General features: G+C 42.7%; 1 protein-coding gene across 5 annotated transcripts in view; it reads left to right on the forward strand.

The window, feature by feature from the left end:
• The window catches only part of RARB (retinoic acid receptor beta), a 191,745-nt gene that overhangs the window by 151,789 nt on the left and 17,958 nt on the right, over positions 1-21,998 (forward strand). For all 5 annotated transcript variants that reach the window (XM_054273238.1, XM_054273233.1, XM_054273234.1 and 2 more), the window contains one exon: positions 19,251-19,411. In XM_054273238.1, coding sequence (XP_054129213.1) covers positions 19,251-19,411 — 161 coding nt within the window. The remainder of the gene's footprint in view (positions 1-19,250; positions 19,412-21,998) is intronic.

The raw sequence follows: 21,998 nt of genomic DNA on the forward strand, positions 1-21,998 counted from the left end.
AGCTGAACAATTTATTGGCACCTTTCATGATGCGGCTAAGTAAATTCTCTCCTAATTCCTCAAGCGGAGTGTGATTAGTGAACCCTGCTCAGCTCAAGACTGTCTGGTAATTAGTCTGATCTTTATATCCTAAAATGTTAGGGAAAGGTAAGAATAGCCTCCTAATGTTCTCTTTTTCTTCTATTCCTTGCCTTTCAGGCATTATGCAAATAGCTGTAACTTTAAACTGCAGCATGCTAGTGCTGCAAATTTTTTTCCCCCTTCCTTGCATAGAAACCCCATAATTGTGTAAGCTAAGAATTGAAGACCTCAGCCAATAAACAACCCCTGGCACTGTTTCTGTGCTGCTTGTTGTGGGCTGCAGTGTCCCATACCTCCCAAGTGGTGGGACACAGCCCGGAGCAGGGACCCGAGAAAGGTCAGGGGTGCTGCTGCCCTGAGGAAGGTAAACCAGGGGTCAAATGCCACTGGAGAGGGAGATGCCAGGAGAAAGGCATGAAGAGGGGAGAGAGAACAGGGAGAGTCTTGTGTTTTGCAGTGTAAAAGAGGATGAGTTGATTGAACCCAACAGGAGAAGAGCAGCAGTGAAATGCCAGGGCTGCAACCACCTTTGCCAGGAAAGTGTCTGGGGAAAGGGGAAGAAACTGCTGTGTGTGGCCAAACTTGCCAGGCTGCTCTAGAATTACCATTTCCATGCTTTTTCTTTTGGTTGGTGCTAGTGTTTGGGGATTTTTTTTTTATTGAATATCAAGTTTTTCATGTTTTACATAATTTCTTTTTCAAAAGAAACAGTTATCTTCCTGCCACTACCATCCCTACTCTCCCAGTCCAAAAGAAGTGCTTGGCTTGTCTTCAAAAGTAGTAAAATATATATTTTAAAATATTTTCCCTCATTTTGGGCTCTTGAGGACTGAGTAAGCATAAAGGGAATTCCTTCAATAAGCTCATACGGAGATTGATTACATGTCCTCAGCTGGAAGTTACATTAAGACTTATTCACTAAGGTATAGCTACCGTTGTGAACTTTTCAGCGCTCTCTGCTGTCTCTATGACAACACAGATCCTGGCAGAAGTTACCAGGGCTCGTGTGCTCTCTGCTGCCTTTGTCTGCATCCATCAATCCTAGTCCTCGACGACTGTAAATGTGTGCCTTTCTTACGTTTTTGCTTAACAAGGTGTTTTATTAAATTTGTGACCCTTCTAAAGTTATTACACTAATCATTTGTACTGCCACACACAACCATGCTCTAAAAGAGATGTGCTTTAGGAAAGGACTTTCTGAAAAGCTCTCAGTTGTGTCCTGTGGAAGATACTCAGCTGAGTGGCACAGAGTCCTTGCACAAGTAACTTTTCTTTCATTACAGGTGGAACTTAAGGTAACTAGAGCCTGGGAAAAGCATAATGCACACACAGTCTAATTTCTGCTTAGACCTGCACCACACTCCAGAGGAGTGCTCGCTACTGTTCTGTGTTTTAGCAAAGTCCACAGACCTTGCTGAAGCCATTCTGATTTTAAAGGTGCCCCTAGTGTGTCTGTTGGTGCTTGCAGCTCAGGTTTCTGTGGCAGTCCTGCCATGTGCCACCTTCTGAAGAAGTCCTTCTCTGGAGATGGGGCTTTTTCTTCAGAGCAGTTGGCATTGATGTAGGTCTTAGTTTTCATCTTACACTTTTGGGGTGTTTTAGGAATCATCGGATGTTTTCTTTTTTATCAGTTTCCCAGTAAAAGGCATTTTGGGCAGGTATCTCTTACAAAATCTCTTCTCAACATAGATCTTGTTCTTTTTCTAGCCTTTTTCTGTTATTTCTCATCCCCTACTTGGGTTTATAGCATTATTCCAAATTGTACCTTCCAAAAGACACTGGCTCTATGCATTTGTGTTGCCATTGCAGGTTGCCTTTGCCTCTTCTTCAGTTTAGTATCCCAGCTGCTTTCGTGGCAAGGGAAACCCTGGGTTATCCTTTCTGCCTTGTCCTGTGCCGGGCAATGCTGCTGTCAGAGCAGATGGGAAACCCTGAGGTAGCCAGTCCCTTCCCAGCCCTTGCTCTCCTAAGAATGATGCTGAGGCCACATTTGCTTTGTCATGCGGACATAACTGCTGAGACCCCAATCCCATGACCTCAAAAGCTTTGTTTCAGAGCTTCCATTCTTCCTTTATGCACTCAGTTCACTGCTTCCTATTCCTCATTCGGATCATTTTGTTGTTTGGGGACGCGGGGCATCTTTGCATCTCTCTTTCTAATTGCCATTGTGCTGTGTGGCTTGTGCTTTCTATTGGCCCTTGTGGTTTCTCTGGTATCTTTTTTTCTCCCTTTGAATGCTCTTTTTTTTTTTCCCCTAATTTTTTTTTATTTTGGGATGTTGAATCCGAAGGATGGAGAAATGTCAATGAGATAAATATCAGTCTGGGAACGAGCAAATTGCCAGTGTTCTGGGCCTTGAAGCTAAACATGGCTTATTTGGTTGTCAGGCCAACCTGAAAATGTTATCTACAGTAGCCAAGGTTCATGAGAAATGCAGTAAATTGTTCCCAAGAGTTCTGGGAAGTCTGAACTGCAGCAACCCGAATGTTCCTGAAGGACTCTCTATCAAAGGAGAGGCTTATTTGGTCCTTCTCCTCAGAAGAAACAAATGGGAGAGTGTGTATCTCTTCCTGCTGGTTTATATCCGCAAACTTTTGTTTTCCTGGTGATCATTTTACTGGAGACAGTCTTGCACGGGGTGGGTGCCTCTGGGAAGGGCCAAGCAGCAAAGGCCTTTCCCCTGGCCTGTCTGCGGAGAGCAGCTCCCGTGCTGATGGTGTGGAAGATGGAAAGCAGGCGCTCAGAAACCAGTAAGCGCTCAAAGACGCTTTAGGAAGATCTCTCCATAAGTAGACGAGGCCGTGGATTTCCCTCTGCTGCTGTCAGGCTCTCGCTTTCATCTGCTGGATGAATTGTTAGAGCAGAGGGAGTTTTCCACTGCCGTGCCTGCGATAAGCCGGCTGACACGTTGCAGCTCCTCCTGCTGCGATGCTGGCCCTAGGACTGGGCTCTAAAAATAGCCTCGATTTGTTTTTAGTTTGACTTTGTATCACATGCTCGTTTTAAAATACATCGGAACAGTTAATTTCCAGTTCTACAGCGCTCATGTGGAAAGTGTAAAGGATTTTTTAAAGTAGATGGTGTACAAGGAGTAGAAATAGCACCCTTTCTATCCAAACTTAAATAACACTCAGCTGCCAATTCTATAAAAGGAAAAAGAGAGATCATAAGGCGTTAGAATTTTTAATGTCCTCTAGCCCAAAATGAACAGAAATGGTTTTGCCCCATCTTATTTTACTCCAGTATTTGTTTGCATGCTTGCCTGTTTCTGAAAGCTCTTAAATGTTTAAATCTAGGTCTCATGAAAAGTCTGTCAATCAGACAATAGCTCTGAAACCTGACTTCTACAAGTTGTAGCTTAAAGCCCTACAGGCGGTGCCTGTGGCTGATCGGCATTTAATGAGCTGCGGGATCGTTTCTCAGTGCCATACATCCATAACCAGTTGCTTGTTGTTGATATAAACAGATTTGGTAAGTAAATGTGAGGAAATTGTCTGACTTTGGAGACATTTACCTGAATTTCAGAGTTAAAGCTAAGTGGAATTCTTCCTTTCCCCTGGCAAAAAGTGCAACAGAAAGCAAACATGCTTTTAGTTGGATTACAGGCATGGTTAGTCATCTGACAGACAGTTTTAATGGAGTCAGAAAGACATGCTGGGGAAACATGCTGACCTACTTTTCTTTCTTGCTTTTTCTTCAAACTTCGAAGCAAGTGAAATGTTAATTTTAAAACTCTCCATGAAGTTAGACTTTGGTGTAGGAGCTCATTTTGTAATTTAATTTATTTACACTTCTGTTTAGGGTATGATAGATTGTTTTGGTAACTGAATTTCATCAGGTTGTTTTTGTTAGGAAATTGGGTTACATCTGAGAAATCCATGTTCTTCCCCCTTTGCAGGACAAAGCAATCAGCTTCAAGTTAATGAATGATTTAAGTCCAATCCTCTGAGGGAGGACTTTACAAACCATTGACAATAACAGCAATAACAGACTAACAAAGCATATTACATTTTTATAATTTTCAATGTGTTACATTTTAAAACATTTGCTGTCTTTAAACTTGGGGGAAGAAGGAATACTGGCAGATAGTCTTGTGCATTTTCACTTTTTTTTTTTTCCTGTGTTAAGGAGGTTGATGAAGAAAATACCTAAGTATTTTCTTCAAGGCAGAACTTGATGTATTTGAACCTGGGAAACTCTTTATTGTAAAACTTGAGAGCTTGGGGGAAAAAAAGCCTTAAATTAAATAGGAAAACTTAGCAGTGAAGATGGATTAAAACATTGCAGAGATACTACAATATTAAAACATTGAATGATACTGGGTGATAAAGTGTTTTAGAAACACTTTCAGCAGCAGGCACACACAGTTTGTCAGATGGCTGAGGGGTGCCAGGTCCCTGGCAGAGAGCTGAGCTCCCTTCGCTTTGCAGGTGGTTTTGGTGAAGATGTCACTGCACAGTTGAAGGAGCAGGAGAGGACATCATTCCTTGACACTCTGGTCGATCCAGGGACACTGTTTTCACCTGCTCTGTCTCCTCCTGTTTCCATCATTAACAGGTTTTTTGCTGTCATTCAGCCCTGGTGCAATGGGTGCTGCTGCAAATCCTTTGCTTCCTCCCATCTCTCCTTGTTCTTAACTTCCAACAAGCTGATCTACAGTTTGTGTCATGAAAATAGTAATACAATGGAAGAGACAGAAAAAATGGAAATTGCCAGGAAGTCTTGAAGTTTAAGGGGAGTTTTACATTTTACAGAATCCACAAGTTACGTATACTCTTATGAAGTGCAGTAATTTTATATACTGTGTACTTCTAGAGAATGTTACAGTGGCAAAGATTGAGATCTAATTTTTATAGCTCTAAAAATTAAGTATAGGATGTTGGCTAATACATGAGAGTTTCTTCTCTCTCTCAAGAAGGCTGATAGTGGCATTGCACAGGTCTTAGCCATTTTGTAAGCTGGAGACACCAATAGAGGAGGCATCAGCCCAGGAGGACAAATCAGCAGTAAATGAATATCCTTATGCACTGAACTGCTGCACCTCACATGTTCAGCATCCCTCACTGCACCATAGCTGTGCTTCTTGCAAGGACTATCTTTCCTGTGTCTTTCTTGCCATAGCACTTCTTCTAGGTGAGTTGTGACATGGTATGTGTTGATTGTAGTGGAGACATAACTGGGAAAAGACACTCAAAAAGCATCACATCTGAAATTTCATTCAAGAATGAATGATTGGTTTTTTTCCTGATACAGGAAAGCTGTTGATGCTGGAAGATGAAGCATTAGGTTTAGAGGAACTTAAGTTGCTCTCTGACAGTACCAGGCTACTGCTTTTGGGCAGGGAGCTCTTGTGTTTCCAATTAGGAGTCTTGTGAAGATTGGTGAAAAAGTCCAGAGCTCAGTGTGTGTTTGGTCTTGTAGTCCACATTGTACTCTGCTGCACCATCTGGTTATCCCATTGAATAGCTCCAGGATCAAACCCAAGTGATCCAGATCCCTGGAACAAGTGACTGTTAGTTCATAAGAGCCTTTTGACAGCACATTTTTACAAGAAAGATGTTTGATTTTCCCTGTCAGTAATTTGGAAGAGAAGCTCAATGCATACTTTCCCCCCTGCTCCTTCTTTGGATGCCTCTTCAGGTGAACACTGCTATTAAATCAGAACACCCAGAAAATAATTTTAAATGAAAAAGGAATGAAAATAATAAAAAGACAATAAATAGAAGCACAAGGATAGTTGTTCAAACCTCTCTCATAACACAGGGAAAAGTAAACAGAGACAGAGGACAATACACATAAATATTTTATTCCTTTAGTTCTGAAGAAGGCTTAAATCCTGTTTGTCCTCAAAAGAGAGTCAAAGCCGTTTCTTGGCAACTTTTCCTGTTGTTTTCTGAGTCAGCTACAGCTATTTCACATGTTTATTAGGAACATTATTCCTACTAGAAGTTCAGGCATTGTAAAGTGTGAACATACACAAACTACACAGGCATATCAGCTGCCACTCATAGAGCATACAGTATAAACCCATGAGGTTTGGGGTATTCTTTCTTGGCTGGGGCAGTGAGGTAGGGAGGTAACCCTCTGGTACAGGGACCTTGCACTAATGGAGGAGGAATATTTACAAATATTCCCTAGAAACCAGGGTGTGGGAAAAATAAGGCAATTAAGAAGAATCACTAGATACCCTGTCTTAACAGTTTATTATATATATTTTAATGAGTATTTAATCCCTAATGCTGTGTGATGGATTAGAAAAGAGGGGCACTCAGGCCTCTTTCTGTGCATACTTTTATGTTTCCCCTTCATTGAACATTTTCTCTGGGCAAATTGTTTAACTTGAGCTGATTGGAGGTGTTCCAGCACAACAGAGCTTTGCTGAAAATAACATTGGGTTGAATCCCAAAATGAAGAGTTGTCTGTTGTGTTCAGATTTGCAGAACCTCAGGATGAGTTACAAGGGGGGCCAGGAAGGAGCCTTGTCTGTTCCTGTCCTCCATTTTGCACATCCCAGGGCCTGGGGGGCTTGGCTGTACAGTGTCTGCCATGCAGCCTGGTGCTCTGGGCAGTTCTGCAGCTGGATGGGCAGGTGGATGTTCATCAGCTTTTTTAGGAACTGATAAACCTCTGCTTTTGGAAGTCTTGAGGTTTTAGCTCATGCTTCCCATGGGGGTTGTAACCCTAGTGCATCTTTCATCTTGCACTTGCCACAGCCTTGGAGAAGACCATCCTCGCTGGACACAGGCACCCAACCTGTGTGCACCAAGTTCAGGGCCCAGTCCCACACTCGTGACAGATGTGAAAGATTTGTCATCAGCATCACTGAGATACAATGGGGTTAGCAGCCACCTGTAATGCCAGATGATCCGTGCTGGGTAGTCACTTCTAGTGCCAACTGGGGACCACCACCTTCATTTAAGGAGCAGCTGTGTGTTGAATTCAGTCTCCTTGCCCAGCCCTTGGCTTCCCTTTCAGATGTCATCTCATGTCCAAGTTGCATCCTTTGTTTTCATGGAGAAGTCTGGGAAAACTAGGTCAGTTTATCCAAGTAGAAATTATTATTTTATTGAGTTAACTCTGTGTTGACCTGCTGCCTGTTTGCCTTCTCAAAATTAACTCCCTTGTGTGCACTAAATCTTGCCCTAGAAGTTGCAGAGTATTCAGTAATCACTTTGATTTCAAATCAGAAATAAAAAGGCTGCTTTTCTTAGTATCTTTAGATTTCCTGGAAACAAGTGTCTGTCTGCTTTGTTTCTTGTGTGATCACTACATCAGGCTGGTCTGGTGTGCTGTGAAAGCACTTAATATAAAAAGGTTATGTGCTGGCTTTTCTGGGGATATTTAAAAGATCTTATGGAGAAATCAGGATTTGATTCTGCTTGACCCTGGCTGACAGAATTAAGCTCTTTAAGCCAGTTCTGTAGTTACTAGCATGCTTTCTTTTTAAAATAATCTGGTCCACTTACTCCTGCTATTTCAGAACTTTAGTCCCAGACAAGAAAGCTTTTTTTTTGCTTTTTTTTTTTTTTAAATGAAAGAATATTTGGAATGTATTTTTAAAGAACTTCTTTGGCATTGTACATGAAAGATAAAATATATCAAAATAGACAGTCTGATAATTAGGTGCAGGCTTGTGGAGTGATTCATGTCATAATGTGAGTGCTGAAACAGCTGAGGTTGCTGCAGGTGTGCTAAGGGAATTCTACCCTGTAATGCCGTGATGATTCTGCCTCTACATAAAGCAGGAGTACAGATGTCTGGAGAGCCTGCACTATTAGATGAGAAGAAGTATTTTTGCATGTGAATTATGGATGGGGCAGTATTTATTAGAGGCAAAAACAAGCACCTTTGTCTCCCAGGCACCTTTTTCTTTGAAAAGTCCCACTAAAGCCTGCTGCTGTCCCAGGAACAGAGATCCCAAAGTGAGCTGGGGCTTCAGCTGAAGCCTGGCTGGAGCTCAGAGCTGAGTTATGCCATGCATGGGCAGAAAGGGTTCCAAAGAAAAGCCTGGGAGGCAAAGGCCTTTTAGTGCCTCAGCTGGCGGGTATAGCACTTCGGGGTGGGCAGTGAGAGCTGAAGCTGAAAGTGAATAAACTTGTTTACCTGTGGCAGCAGCCAGCTTCAGCAGGGCTTTCCCGGAGACTGCTGGCTCGCTTGGCATGGCTTTCCTGAAATCCTGAGATGGAAAGAAAAAGAAGTCCCCTGACTTCACTCCTTGCTTTCTCCTTAGTTTACAGTTGGTGAAAACAGGACTATGTAATCTTCAAAAAAAATGCCCCACCCCAACAACAAATCTGCAGATTGTTTATTCCAACTGCTCAGCTTTTGGGAAGGGAAAGGATGTAAACAACACACTAAAATGCAGTGAGATGCAACAGTATTGTTTGGGCATGTTGCTTTCCCATTTGATGAAGCTTTTTTTAGTAGTATTATGGCAAAACAGCTTTAACAACACACACTGTTCTTTAAAAAAATCAAACCCACCTGCCGTCCAAGCCCCCTGGCCAGTGCAGATGTGTGCCCACCAGCTGTGTTGGACTGTGCATCAGCGTGAGGCTTAAACAGGCAATTTTTTCTGGCTGATCTAGCAGGGCTTCTGGTCCACCTGGCTAAATGATACTGTTCTTCCCTTCTCCTGCTGCTTCAGCTAGCCAAGAGGATAAGCTTGAGCAGGGCAGCTGAGCATGGTTGTGGGGTGCACGCTCTGGCCTTGCTGCCCTCCACTTTGGGTGGCAATCCTGGCACCTTGAGAGATGGAAATAACCTCCCAGTCCCAATTCTGTTTTATTTTGTTGTAATAGTAGGAACATGAACAAGCTTTTGCATTTAGGAAGGAATGTATGTAAGCTCATAATGGTGTGTTTTCCACATTTGCTTCGGAGGAATAGGTAAATAGATTCTGAGCTATTTCTTTGCTTTTATTGTCCCCGGCCTAGTGGGAGGCCAGGGCTGCAAGCTGCCGCGGCTGTAACGCAGACAAGCGCTGCGATTCAAGATTGCAGCTCCCTTTCTTCAGACATGCCGGGAACAACTGTTCCTGCGCCTCCATGAGCTCAGTTTGCGGCTGCGGGAGGCGATGTGCTCCCGCGCCTGGCGAAGCACCCGCGCACGCAGAGCCCCTGCAGACGTGCTGTCAGTTGGCAGCTCTCTCGCTAGATGCACCTTTACACAATTGCACAAGCCACCAGGAGGTACAAATGTGAAATTCAGCCTTGGGGGCAAAACAAAGAAATGAAACTTAGGTATGAATGCGGTGTTATCCATCTGCAGATACAGATATTAGACCTGATCTCCCACCACGCTGCTGTAGCTTTACACTAATAGGACTCTGCTGCGATCGGTGGAGTAGCACCACTGCAAGACAAAAACAGCAGTGGGGATAAGTTGGGGCTGTTATTTTTAATTCTGGTGAATAATGTAGAGAGTGAACCCTGTTTAGGGAAAGCCAGCCTGTGTTCACTGCGTGAAACCACCCATAATAAAAAGGAGAAATGCAGTGACACACTGTCTTGGTATTGCTCCTGAACTTCTGCTCTTTCTTCTGGGGAGCCATTGCCCTGAGTCCTGTGTGTCTATGTGCAAGCAAAGGGAAGGGGTCTTCCAGCTCACCTCCTTTTTTTGGTAGCCTTTCCATTTGCTGTCCCATAAAGTCAATTTTATCATGCATGACTAGAATTTATCCTGTAGCTTGGACTCATTCATTACATTGAATAAATGGGCTTATTATGGAAAGTTATTTTGTGGAAGGAGTCTGTTGATGGCATTGTCAGGAAAGAGGTTGCAATTTGTCATGGTAGGTAGCTTGCTAGTTAAGTAAAAAATAAGTCACTTCTTTTCCTCAGTGTATGGTAGGATAAGAAATAAAATAGCTGTGGCAGGTTGAAACGTGAAGTGTTACAGGCTGGCAGTGGGCAGGGATAGTGTGCAGTGTCGAGTCTTAGCTTACAGCCGTGCACTTCCTTGGCCATCAGCGGTCCTGGATAATGCCCAGCAAATTGAAATGAGGACTTTGGATAACCCCAGCATCTCCCAGTTGCAAGGCATCGTACTACCATGACTGTCTCCTAAGAGAAATTAATGTAATATTTGTAGATAAGTAGACTGATTTACCTTTTGATGACCCTGGAGAGAAAGGTCAGATTCAGGATATTTTTGCTCATAATCGGTTATCCATAAAGAGTTAGTGTACCAGGCTTCAAGATTATAGCTCAAAAGGGCAGTTGCTTTGAGAAGGTAGCTTGAAAGGGCACCTCAACAGCTGAAATCAGATGAGACAGATTTAATGGCCTCTCAGTAATTTCTGACTGAAAGTTCAGAGTTTGAAATTTAGGGATTTTTTTCTTCACCCAGCCTATGGTAAAAGAAATGCATTATAGCCTAATAGAAATTTATTTTCAGGCTGAGTATTTAGAAGAGTTTTTCAACTGCTGCTTATACATTTGGTCACTTCAGCTGTAAAGAAGAGAAAGAATAATCACTTTGTGTTTGTGAGCTTGTGTATTTTTAGCTAATGTGTTAAGACACTGCAATTCCAGAAAAGCTGTCCTCCATTTCCCCAGAGTATTTTGATTTAACCATCTGCATGCAGAATTTTATCTAGACTGCCATAGAAGTTAGTAGTAAATCCACTGGGGTCTTGGCAGCCAAAACAGTAGATAGTAAGCACAATGCTTTGCTTCCCTGAGGGTTTTAGTTTCATGGGAATTCTGCCACAGGCTGGCACTTGTCAGTGGGTTACCTGCAGAAGCCTGTAAATTTAGGAACCCTCCCCAGATGGAGTGATTGATTCCCAAAGCTCCTTCCCACTCCTGCGCTGTGCAGGGAAGGGAAAGACTGGAAATACCCACTGGGTGATACAGTTACTTGCAAACCTGTTGCAAGTGGCATGGTAGATCTTAATAAAAATCATAGATTTTGTGTTGAGAGTAAGGAAGTGACTGATTTCATGCAGAATACTGAGAGAGATGGAGCATGATTGGAGTGAGGAGCGAATGACAAGCGTAGTTTAATTTAACAGCTGCACAAGATGCACAGGGACATTGCAAGACCTGCATGTGGAGATACTTCATCTCACATATGGGAATTTCTGGCTATATTAAGTAACTTGAGGTGATGCCTATGTGAAATACAGATGGAAACATACCAGCAAGTAAATTTTGTCCGAGTCAATGAGCATGGCTAGGCTAATTCCATGGCAGATATGTTGGTGGGTCTTCACATGAAATATTAGTGATTTATTCTGCCTGCAATTGTTAATGCTAACAACCTTCAATAGCTGTTTAAGCATCAGCTGCTTAGAGCGTGTGGATTATCCTATTTCACACTGGCAATTAGTTGATGATATTAAAGCACTTTGAAAATGGAAATCGCAGGGCAAGTGCTATTTAAACAGTTCATCATTTAATGTATAATCCCATCTCTCCAGCTACTTTGATTGCAATATGTAGGGAGACGGTAAGGGAGACCAAGGAGTCTGCTTTCAGTCCAACCCCTGGTAGAGGTGCTGTGCCCTGTCTGTCCTGCCTCTGACTCAGCTGCTCCTCATCCTCCACCTGCCCACACCCATGTGCTGCAAAACACGTTTTCTTCTGTTTGTTTGGGGTTTTTTTCCACTTGTTTACTGTCTTTCTGTTTTTACAACTTCTTCATTTCTCATTTGTTCTTAGGACCTGTTTGGGGAGTGTGGGGGGCATTCCATTTGTATTTCTGGGGTCCTGATTTTTATTCTTTGGGCAGTTAGTACCCTGTTTGGCATGTTCTGCAGACCTTGAACCACTCCCAAAATACTATAGTAAATATAAAGGTAGGCATTAGTTGGTATGTTCATACACTTGGAAACAGCTTATGGGATTCTGGTGGGTTTGGGAGGGGAGTTTGTTTGTTTGTTTTTGGGGTTTATTTGGTTGGTTTGATTTTTTTTGTCCTGTCCTTCTGCAACGTTCAAGACAAATGCGCCTGTAGAACCATTTGGTTTCCTTCAGCAGTGGTTTTGGATCTTGGATTGGAAGTTCTAAGTATCCCAAGTATGATAGCTGCTGATTTTGCCTCTGGATGTTTTAAAATTAGGGAAAAAAAAAGAAATTAACAATTTTTTTTTTAAAGATAGTGCAATAACATAAAAATATAAATATATAAGTAAAAGAATACCAAAAGCATACCTTTCAGCTAATTTCAAGGGGTGTTTTTTTAGCCTGTTGTTTTGCATTGGCTTTTCAGTTTTGGTCCTACATTTGATTTCAGATTCTATTGAGTTTTTTAAAAGGATGAGAAACTCCTTTATTTTGCTCATTCCACTTACTAATATTTCAGGGATGTGTCAACAGCAGGTGCCAAATTTCACATCTAAAATAAAATTGCTCAGACTGATGAGAATCCTTGAAACCACAGGTGAAGTTTCAGGCCAGTTAAATAAAGCTGTAGAGCATCCATTTTTATCATTCATTCATATAATGAAACCTGTTCTTATAACTCAGCTCTGATATATTAACCCCACATTTATCTTCACACATAAATGGGAGATGTGTTGCTTTCGTCAGGATATAACCATATAAATCCCCTGTGCATGAATGGAAAAATAGGGGCCCTAAGGCTATAGGTATCAAAGGTCTCCCCTATACTTACAATAGCCTAATAAGGTTATTTTGAAGGCATAGGTAATTACTCACAGGCTCCCTATAGCCAGTGATTCATTGTTCACTACTGAAACATTTCTAAATGAATTATGTTTTAAACAAGCAAATCCTTGGCCTTCTCTTTTATGGGAAGAAAAAGAAAATGGGAGGGACACAAAATTCCACCATTTTCTCTGTTAAGTACACTGCTTGCAAGTTAAAAGGTCCCTGGTATTTGTAGCAGTTTAAATGTACTGCCGTGCTTCTTTCTGTTTTGAATGCCTATTTCTGAATTTCACATTTTGATAAAAATATTATTGTTGTCATTAAATTGATATTTAGAAAAGACTGGATACACGAGCTCAGCGCAATGAATAAAACAGTTGGAGTTAACTATCCCTGGGGATAGAATCAATCACTGTTGTAGAAGAGGGTGACATTTAAAAAAGAAACTCAGAAGAAAATGTCATGCTTAAAAAATTAGATTTAAATGCACTAGCTCCTGATTGATTTTTATTGCACTCACATGGATACACTGATTGATTATCAGCCTTGCAAATGTTTAGTACCTTTCTCACTTCTCTAATAATCAGAATAATCTAATTTTCAATGTCATTTAAGTTACCATATTCAAGGCTATAATAGATCATATTTCTAATAAAACGTAACAATTATGTAATGAATAATACAAAGCTGCAAGGCAGAGTTCAAATTTACCTTCCTCAAAACAAAAAAAAAGAAAAAAAGGTTAAAAAAAAATAAAAATACCGGGAGTGTCTGGAAGGGCCAGTGTACGTGAAGGCAGGAGACAGGACGATGTCTTCTGGATGTGTGGTGTGTTCCCCTGTGGTTGAACTGAGGTTCCTGGCGCGTTGGCCGGGGCGGGTTTGCCATAGCTGAATGTTATTTCTCAATAGGAAACCCTGGGCGGGCTCGAGTTCTGTAATGGATGTGCTTGCTCTGTGCCTGGGGAAAAATGATAGCGTGCCAGGTGCTTATGAAATGTCTTCCATGATTGTTTCTCTGTGCTCCCTGTTAATTTTGATATGTGTCTGTAGAGAGATACTATCTCACTTAATTTGAGATGTTTTCTTCTGGCGATTGTTATCCAACAGCTGACATGGTTGATTTCTCAGAATCAGCTACAAAATATGCAGGTTTTGATGTGTTCTGGTTTTGTAAGCCCCTTACACAACTGTGTACTTGTTATTCGCTTTGTCCATTAGAAATGAGAGTTTTGTGTTTGAAATGGGCTTTGTCTCCAGTCATTCTCCATATGTCAAAGCCAAGTTTTGGCATGGAAATTTGTTTTAAAATAGTTTCCTGGCTTTTTTTAAGACTGAGCTGTTTTGCCTAAAAGAAAACATTATTTCATCTGGAAATCACGACCTGGGAAACCAATCTATTTATAACTACCTGGCATTCTGCATATTTTAGTGTGTTTGGCTTGCAATTGCACTGCTGTTAATGTGAGCAGGAGTCCCACCATCCTGGATTGATGGCTCGTCAGCTTATCGAGTGTGATTTTGCTGCTTTTGAGATGATTGCTTTGTTCCTTTACGTGCCTTGGTGATAGGAAACCTAAACTCCTTGAGTTCTCTCATCTTTGTGCTTTACTCCACCAGTTCTCAGGCCTGGAATCTGCCTGGGATGTGCAGCTGGGTGTTGCTTTGGACAATGGGGTCAGAGAGCCTAGTTCAGCAGCAGCAGCAGGATTGCTAGGGCTCCCTTGGTTTGAAATTTTCCAAGGTGACTGTTGGGAAAGACACCTCTATGGACTGCCATTCCATACCATTTAGCACAGTTTGTTGAAGAGTAATGTGTGGTATATGATGGGCATTTAACCTGATGGAGCACAGTTGGCATTGGCACTAGGTGAGCATTTTGCTTATTTGACTGAAATATTTGACTGAAATTGGCCACAGCTGCTAACTTGTGCCAGAATTAGAATTTTTTTAGCAGCTGCCTCTGGAGTTGGAGAAGCAAGAGCGTGGAGGAGCTGTGCAAGGTTTGTGGGTTTCCACCCTAGCAAATTGCCTGGTGCTGCTGGATTTCCCAGCTGCAGTGCTGGGGATCAGCCCCACAGCCACGTGTGGCACCAGCAGCCTGCCCAGGCTCCCTGGTGTTCAGACAGGGACAGGTGGCTTCCCAAGGAGCAGGAGGACAGGCAGGACAGTGAGCCTCTGCCCAGAAGGGAGAACTGGCAGCTCTGCAGCGTTCCTACCTCAGTTCACCTCTCACTTCTCTTCTCATTGGGCTTTACAAACAAAAGGAGTCTTTTTGCAGACCAACCTTGTGCCCAGCACTCTGCAATTACTGACTTGCTCTGTGTGCTTTATGGTGCTTTTGAGGTTTGTTAGCTTAACGAGTAACTTCCAAAATATTTGGGGACAAGAGAAGTGTGGTTTTACAGGAATGTGAACTGACTGGAAGCACTAGTAGTTGTTGCTACAGGAACAAAACCAGCTAACTGGTACACAGAGCTCTTCAAAGGTCACGGGGATCTCCAAGACACAAAACTGCAGTGATAGCATTTCAAATAATGAATTTATAGCTGATTAATCATTTTAATACATGAAAGGAGTTGTCTGTGTATCTTCTGGATGTCTGGGGAAGCACAGGTTGTGCAAGTAGTAGGAAAAATTGCATTGTGAGCAGCAAGTTCTTCTCCCTTGGACATGTTTGTGGCACCTTTGACAAATGGATGTACAAATATTCGCTATTCCGTGATTTTACCTGATTGCCTAGAAACTGTCTAAATCTCATGGGCTGGATCCCAGCTTATATTTAGCCAAACAGTGGCTAAGTTTGGTGGACCTGAGGGGTTTGTGTTTAAGACTGGACGATTCCCTGCATTAGGACATGCTTGAAATGACCCCACTCAGGCAAAAGAATTGCTGCAAGGTTACTAAATGAGAGCACTGGGGCTCTCCAAGAGAAGCTGTTTGTGTCTTCTCTATACTTAGTTCCATCTACAGCAGGCCCTGCTTTCCTTGAAGAATCATCTGACCCTCGTGCAACTTTTGTGCCCTGTCCATCAATTTGTGCAGAAAAGGGAAAGTGTATCTGAGGCTAAGGAAAAGGCAATGGCAATCCTGGGATGAGGAGAACAGACTGAGCAGGACAAGAGGTGATGTTCTGCCTCCCTACCATCAGGGAGGAGGCTGAACATCTGAAGGTAGGGGCTATCTTAAGGCAGCAGAAAGTACCTTTGCCAGCTTGTGAACCCTGCTATGGCTGCCTGGAGGTTTCTGGGTGTGGAAGTGCAAGTCCTGGCGTGTGTGTCAAGGGGACAGGGAAGCTGTCACAGGAAGATGGATTGAAGCAGACGTGCACAGGTGTGGGCGTGTGTCACTCAGCCTTCTGAGACACGCCAAGACCTGGCTTCCTCACGTATCAAGATCCACCTTTTTTCATGCTCCTTCCCCACACTACCGCCTTATTTATTTTTCTTTCACTTCCAATAGTTCTCATAGGGCAAGAGAGCTTCCATACTGTCCCCTGTTGGGAGCTCCTAATTAATGCAGCCATCAAGTGAGAATTTAGTGCACGAGTAATGAAATTCATAACCTGAGTTTTCCACGGCAGCATTAACTGTGACACAGATTCATCACTGGCATATCATCATTAAAAGGCAGTGGAATTGCATCGGGGATTGATGTGATCATATGCATGTAAAGATCAAGATACCAAAAGGTGTGATTTATGTAATATAAGCATAAGCTGTAATCCAAAACCCTTCCCACATGCGGTGTGACAGTTCCTGTTCCCAAAGCAGTGATGGTTTTTAAATTTACTGCGCAAATGTGTGTGTGTTTATATGTTTTTATTTAACTCTTTTAAACATAGTCTTGTCTTAAGGTCTTTCTGCGCTTTTTTTTTTTTTGCATGTTGATTTATAACTGTAGTTAAATCTGTCCAATAGTTTGGTGTTATTGAAATGCTTTATATTTTTGGAGCTTGGGTGTTATACATGAGCACTTTAATCCATTGTCTTACAGGGAATATGGAAACACTGACAGGTCTGATGCAGTCTTAATGAATAAAGTAAGAAGATATATATTATTCTGGATTTTATTATTTTAAAAGCTATCAGAATCATATAAGAAAGTTAATGAGGAACAAAAAATGTTCCTGGTTTTCAGGCTGTGTTACTTCTCCCCTTTCTACCCTCTGATTGGCACCAAAAGAGAAAGAGGACAGAGCTGGGCCAATTTGGTGATGAGGACTGATCAGCAGCTGTCCCTCTGGTGGCCTTTGGAGGGAAAGGAACTTCAGGTACACTGCAGAAGGAGCAGTGCTGGGATAGCAAAGGAGCATGGCAGGGTTCCTGCCAGAGTTATCTCCTGGTCTCTGGGACCCCTTGGCACCTGCTTCGAAGCCTGGCCTGAATAATGCGTTCAAATTGCACAAGGAGCTCAAAACTGTGTAGGGAAGTGGTTGTTGAGGCCGTCTGCTTGGCAAATTTGTCAGTCAGCTTGTAGAGCTATAAGTAAGTGGGGCTTTGTGACAAAGGTTTATTGCTCTTTGTGGTTGTGTAGGAGTTTACAGAGTTTTCTAAGGAACTCCTTTATCTCCCAAGTACAGCAGTGATTAGGATTTGTTTCTCAAGTGCAGTGGCAGTTTGCAGCACTCGAAACATAGCTCTGGGTCTTGGATGTTTTTTCAGTGCAAAACATGGTGCTTGTGCTCTGCCCTGGGGTCCAGCAAACAAATCAGAGCATTTGCTTGAGGGAAAAGCTTGTAAAAGGAAGTGGGGAGCAACCAGTCCATCCCCCTAAATCTGACTGCACTGATAACATTGTACCTTTGCAAGGAATAACCTTTTTGGTCCACTCTTGCTGGTCTCCTTTGGGTCTGTGCTCTCCAAACACCAAAATTCAAGGTTAGGTTTTAATCCAGTGGGGTGCTCAGCAACCCAGCCCTGATCCAGCCAAGCACATTATTGACTTCAGTGAGGTCTGTCACACAGTTAAGTCAAGTTCATGCTTAAAATGTGCATAACTGGTGTCGGAATTCTCTCAGTTGCAAATTCAGACCTTTAGTGAGAAGACCAGAGCCATACATTGCATGGACTGTGTGCCTAATGGCCTTGGGAAGGAGAAACAAATGTTCACCACATCTCTACTCCTTGATTTCTATTACACACAATATGTTATTTCTGTAGATGCCTCTGACTCTGATGCTTGCCCAGCCCACTATTTTTTCTGCTCTTTATGATTATTGTGGTTCACTGGCATGTAGGAGGCGACCACAGAAGATGTGGAGATGAGCCTGGGGAACCCACAGGGATAAAGAGCTGGCATGGAGGCGGCTTTGTGCTTCCCTCCCTCTGGCACAGATAGATGCACTTTCTGGGGCAGGACAGTACAAATAAGAATCAGCAGGTCTTTGGCCATCCAAAACCCCCAGCCATGCTCACATGTGCCAAACCCACCAGCTGCACCCTCCGAGTTTAGGGCCTTGTTTTAAATATCGTGAGGTTTTGAATACTAACAATGTTAAGATTGGTTTTATTTATCCAGTAAGATTTAGTCTTCAGGGTGTTTAATATTGACATGGAGTCTTTGGGGAGAGGGATTGATTTTGCTTGGCTTTGTTGTAAAGCCTTATGCATCTGGTTACACTTAAGACGTTAGCTTTAGCTAACAGCAAGACTCTTGATAAAATTCACAATTACTGGCAATACTGTGGACATGGACTTATCTCCTGGGCACGTTTTGTAAAATTAAGCTATTTTCATTAAAAGAACAAAGAGCAGCATGGTGATGGAGCAGCTGTCATATTTTATTACAAAACACAAATATGTGGGAAATCAATTACAGCACGAGTGAGCACAATGCATATTTCCAGTAATCCCCCACGGCCGGGGGAAGGTAGAAGGCTGATCTGAGTGCAGAAGCAGATGGCAAGCAACTTTAGATAGCTTCACTGCCATTTTTTCTCTTTCAAGTGTTTGTGCTTCTCCTTTGATCTTCAGAACTTGAGTTTAACGTGTTTTATCTTCTTTTGTTTACTGTTTTCACATTTAACTTTCCTTTAAAATAACTTCTGTTTGGTGGAGTTTGTATTAGTGTGGGACTTTGTTATCTTCTATGCTGAGGTATTAAGAAGAAAGACATTTGCTGTCTTCTTTTGGTGTTGCTCACATCCAATAAAATAGTGCCTGCTTCACTGCAGAGGGCTTGCCATCCACCATGCACAGCTGTAGTTCTACAGTGGAAAAATCCCACCTCACAAAGCTACTAAGACACTGTGCATAAGAAGTTGCAGTAGACTTTCCTGGAAGGCTGATAATGTGGGATTGTGATGGCACACCCACAACAAACCCCTGTGGAAGTTTGGTTTAATCACTGCTCACTACATTTAGTTCTTAAATTATTTTTAAATGAGTAGGCTGGAATTAATGTCCTCTGTGCATATAACATTTTTATATTCACCTAAAATAATGTGTGTTTAAAATAGCAGCATTTTACAGAGATTTGAAATAGAGCAGCAAAAGCAACACAGGTTGATCTGAATAACCCCATGTGATCTGTATCTCTGCTTTTCTTACAGCTGTCAGAAATGACAGGAACAAAAAGAAGAAGGAACCTTCAAAGCAGGAGTCCACAGAAAACTATGAAATGTCAGCAGAGTTAGATGATCTCACTGAGAAGATCCGAAAAGCTCACCAGGAAACCTTCCCCTCGCTCTGCCAGCTGGGAAAATACACTACAGTGAGTATGATTTGAGGCACAGAGCGTTCTGGATATGCCTGGATGATGTGAGTTTTGGAGGCCCTGGACATTTTAAATAGATGGAGCAGTAGATTCACTCTTTGCACCTCCTAAGCCAGGAAAAAACCAGAGGTGTGCGTGCATAGGCTGCCTGCTGGGAGAGAAATTGCACTTAGATGTGAGCGCTACTTAGCGGTATCAGAAGAGACTCCTGGAGGATTAATCCAGCCAAAGGACCAGCTCCGAGACCATGAGTCAGGGACATTCCATCATTCATTAGACATTTCTTGGCTCCCAAAGATGTGATCTCTGCTCGTGCATCAGCAGATTACAACTTTGCAGGTGTAGGGAGTTCTTAAATGCTGCTGGATTACTGGTGATAGTCCCAAAGCTACCAAGGTCAAGGAAAATATGAAATGTTTAAGTAAAACAGTTTCCAAAACGCTCATTTGCAGTTTATTCCTAGAATTATAGAATATCCTGAGTTGGAAGGGACCCACAAGGATCACTGAGTTCAACTCCTGGCTCTGCACATGACAGCCCCAAAAATTATACATCTTTTTCCAGTCTACCAAAAGATCCCAGAACAGCAAAAAGTTTTGCTGCTTTTAGAAATGAAAAATCAGCCCCCCCATTAAGAAGCTCAGTACTATGGGAATTTCTCCAGAGATGAGTCAGGGAAATAATTTTTCTTCTATACATATATATGTTGCTAAATACAGAGAAAGTCAGTGATATTAATTGATTAAAGAAAATTGAACCTCAAGTTTGCAAATCCAATAATAAAATAAATGATGAAAAATAACTGTTAGGTAATGTTTAGAACCTTATCAGTTAAGAAATGACTACTGGGTCTGGGCTTGCTGTTGGTTGCAGCAGCATTGACTGTTTCAGAGGGATGTGCAAAACATCCTGAGGTAGTCAAGCATGTGCTCTTATTGCTGAGAGCAGGAGTTTAGGAGTGACATGGCTGGGGCAAGGAAACAGCTGCCTCCATGGTTCTTGCCCTCCAGCCCCAGCTGAAGATCTGGGACCTATCCTCAGAGGCGTGGTGGAACACTGCTCTCACTGGGTTGCTCTCTGATTTGAGTAAATTTTCTGCTATTGAAACAAACATTCAGTTTCTCAGAGTGATGTAGGCAAATCCCTGTGTGCCAACAATATTCACTGTTTCAGCAATCAGGGTGCTTTTTAATGGCATATTAACCTATTTACAAAACAGAGTGCAAGGCTCAAAACTGAGGTCTGAGTGTAAGACTTGGTATTTAAGCGCAAGAAAAGCAAGTACATATGGTGTGATTTTAGAAAAAGGTACCTTTTTCATGTTGTGACAGTATTTTCACCAGCACTTTTCACATTTAAGTCTGAGCCCCACGTCCCACGTAAACTGGTTAGTACTGGGGAAGGAGCCTGTCCTCCCCATGTTTCTCTGGTCCTTCCCAGCAGGAGCACATTAGAATGTATTTGCACCTTAGCTGGGAGTTAGCAGAGTGCACTGCAGCTGGTGGGATGGCACTGCACTGCATCCTGGGAATTGCCAAAGATCCTCGAGGGTTGAAAGATAAACCTTGGCACCTCTACACTTGCATTAGGTACTGGATGCTGAAGTATCATTAATCTTTTAGCTCTTGAAATGATACAAGTGGATGAAATTGGAGAGGGCCTTGTTGCATAGCACACCCACTGCTGATGCCTTCATCCTGAGGTTCTGTCTGAACTCCATGGGGAGTTTATGCCCCTGTTGGAATTTCAGAGCCCTTGTTGAGAGCACCTGCATCTCAGTAATGAGCAGATCAATCTGGGCGGTCTGTGGAGCACGAGTAGCCATGATTTGACTGCACTCTTTCTGTGGCTGGGTATTGGTCATTCATATCTCAAGCCTGATGGGACAGCCTGGGGCAGGAGATTTCTTGTTTTCAGCATTGCTCTATTGGAAGTCCAAAGCAGGGAACTGCTGCACAGGGCTCACCCTCTCCTGCTTTGTCATGGAACAAGTTGCAATAACAGAATTATGCTGAAAGAGTTAATTTTGGCTTACCTTGAATCTTTGAGAGCGATGCAGCTTCCTTCAAACACTGCCCCAGAACTAATAGCAGTGGTGCTAAATACTGTCCTCTTGCTGCATTCTCATAGTCTGTGTGTGAAGTGCAGAGTGTTTAAATCTCTCATCTAGGTAAGGTCTGGCAGCCACTTTGGCATTTTATGCAGGACTTCAGTGTTAAGAGCTCATGTGGGAAGGACAGAGTAGTGTTGGGGTTGCATTAAGGGTCACCTTCCCCTCCAGCCTCCTGCCAGCCCAGGGGCAGGGGATAATCCTTTCTGCAGCACTGAGGATCCAAGAGGATCTGGGGTGTGGAAGCTGTGTGTGCTGGTCACAAGAGCACAGCTCCGGTGCCTGGACACCACCAGCAGCTGCGGATCAAACAGCAGGGCTCTCTCAACAACCTGAGACACTTGAAGCAGAGACCAGAAATCAAAAAATAAAGGAGCACAGAGCCCTTTTTCTAAGTGCTGAGTCCAAGGGGAGCCCATAGGCTAAAAGCCTATGCCACTCTGCTTTTTTTGATAGTAACAATCTAGTGCATGT

The sequence above is a fragment of the Melozone crissalis genome, unplaced genomic scaffold (genome assembly GCF_028551555.1).
Source record: "Melozone crissalis strain CALT ecotype California unplaced genomic scaffold, PUWL_Pcris_2 ptg000016l_1, whole genome shotgun sequence".
Classification (NCBI taxonomy): Eukaryota; Metazoa; Chordata; class Aves; order Passeriformes; family Passerellidae; genus Melozone; species Melozone crissalis.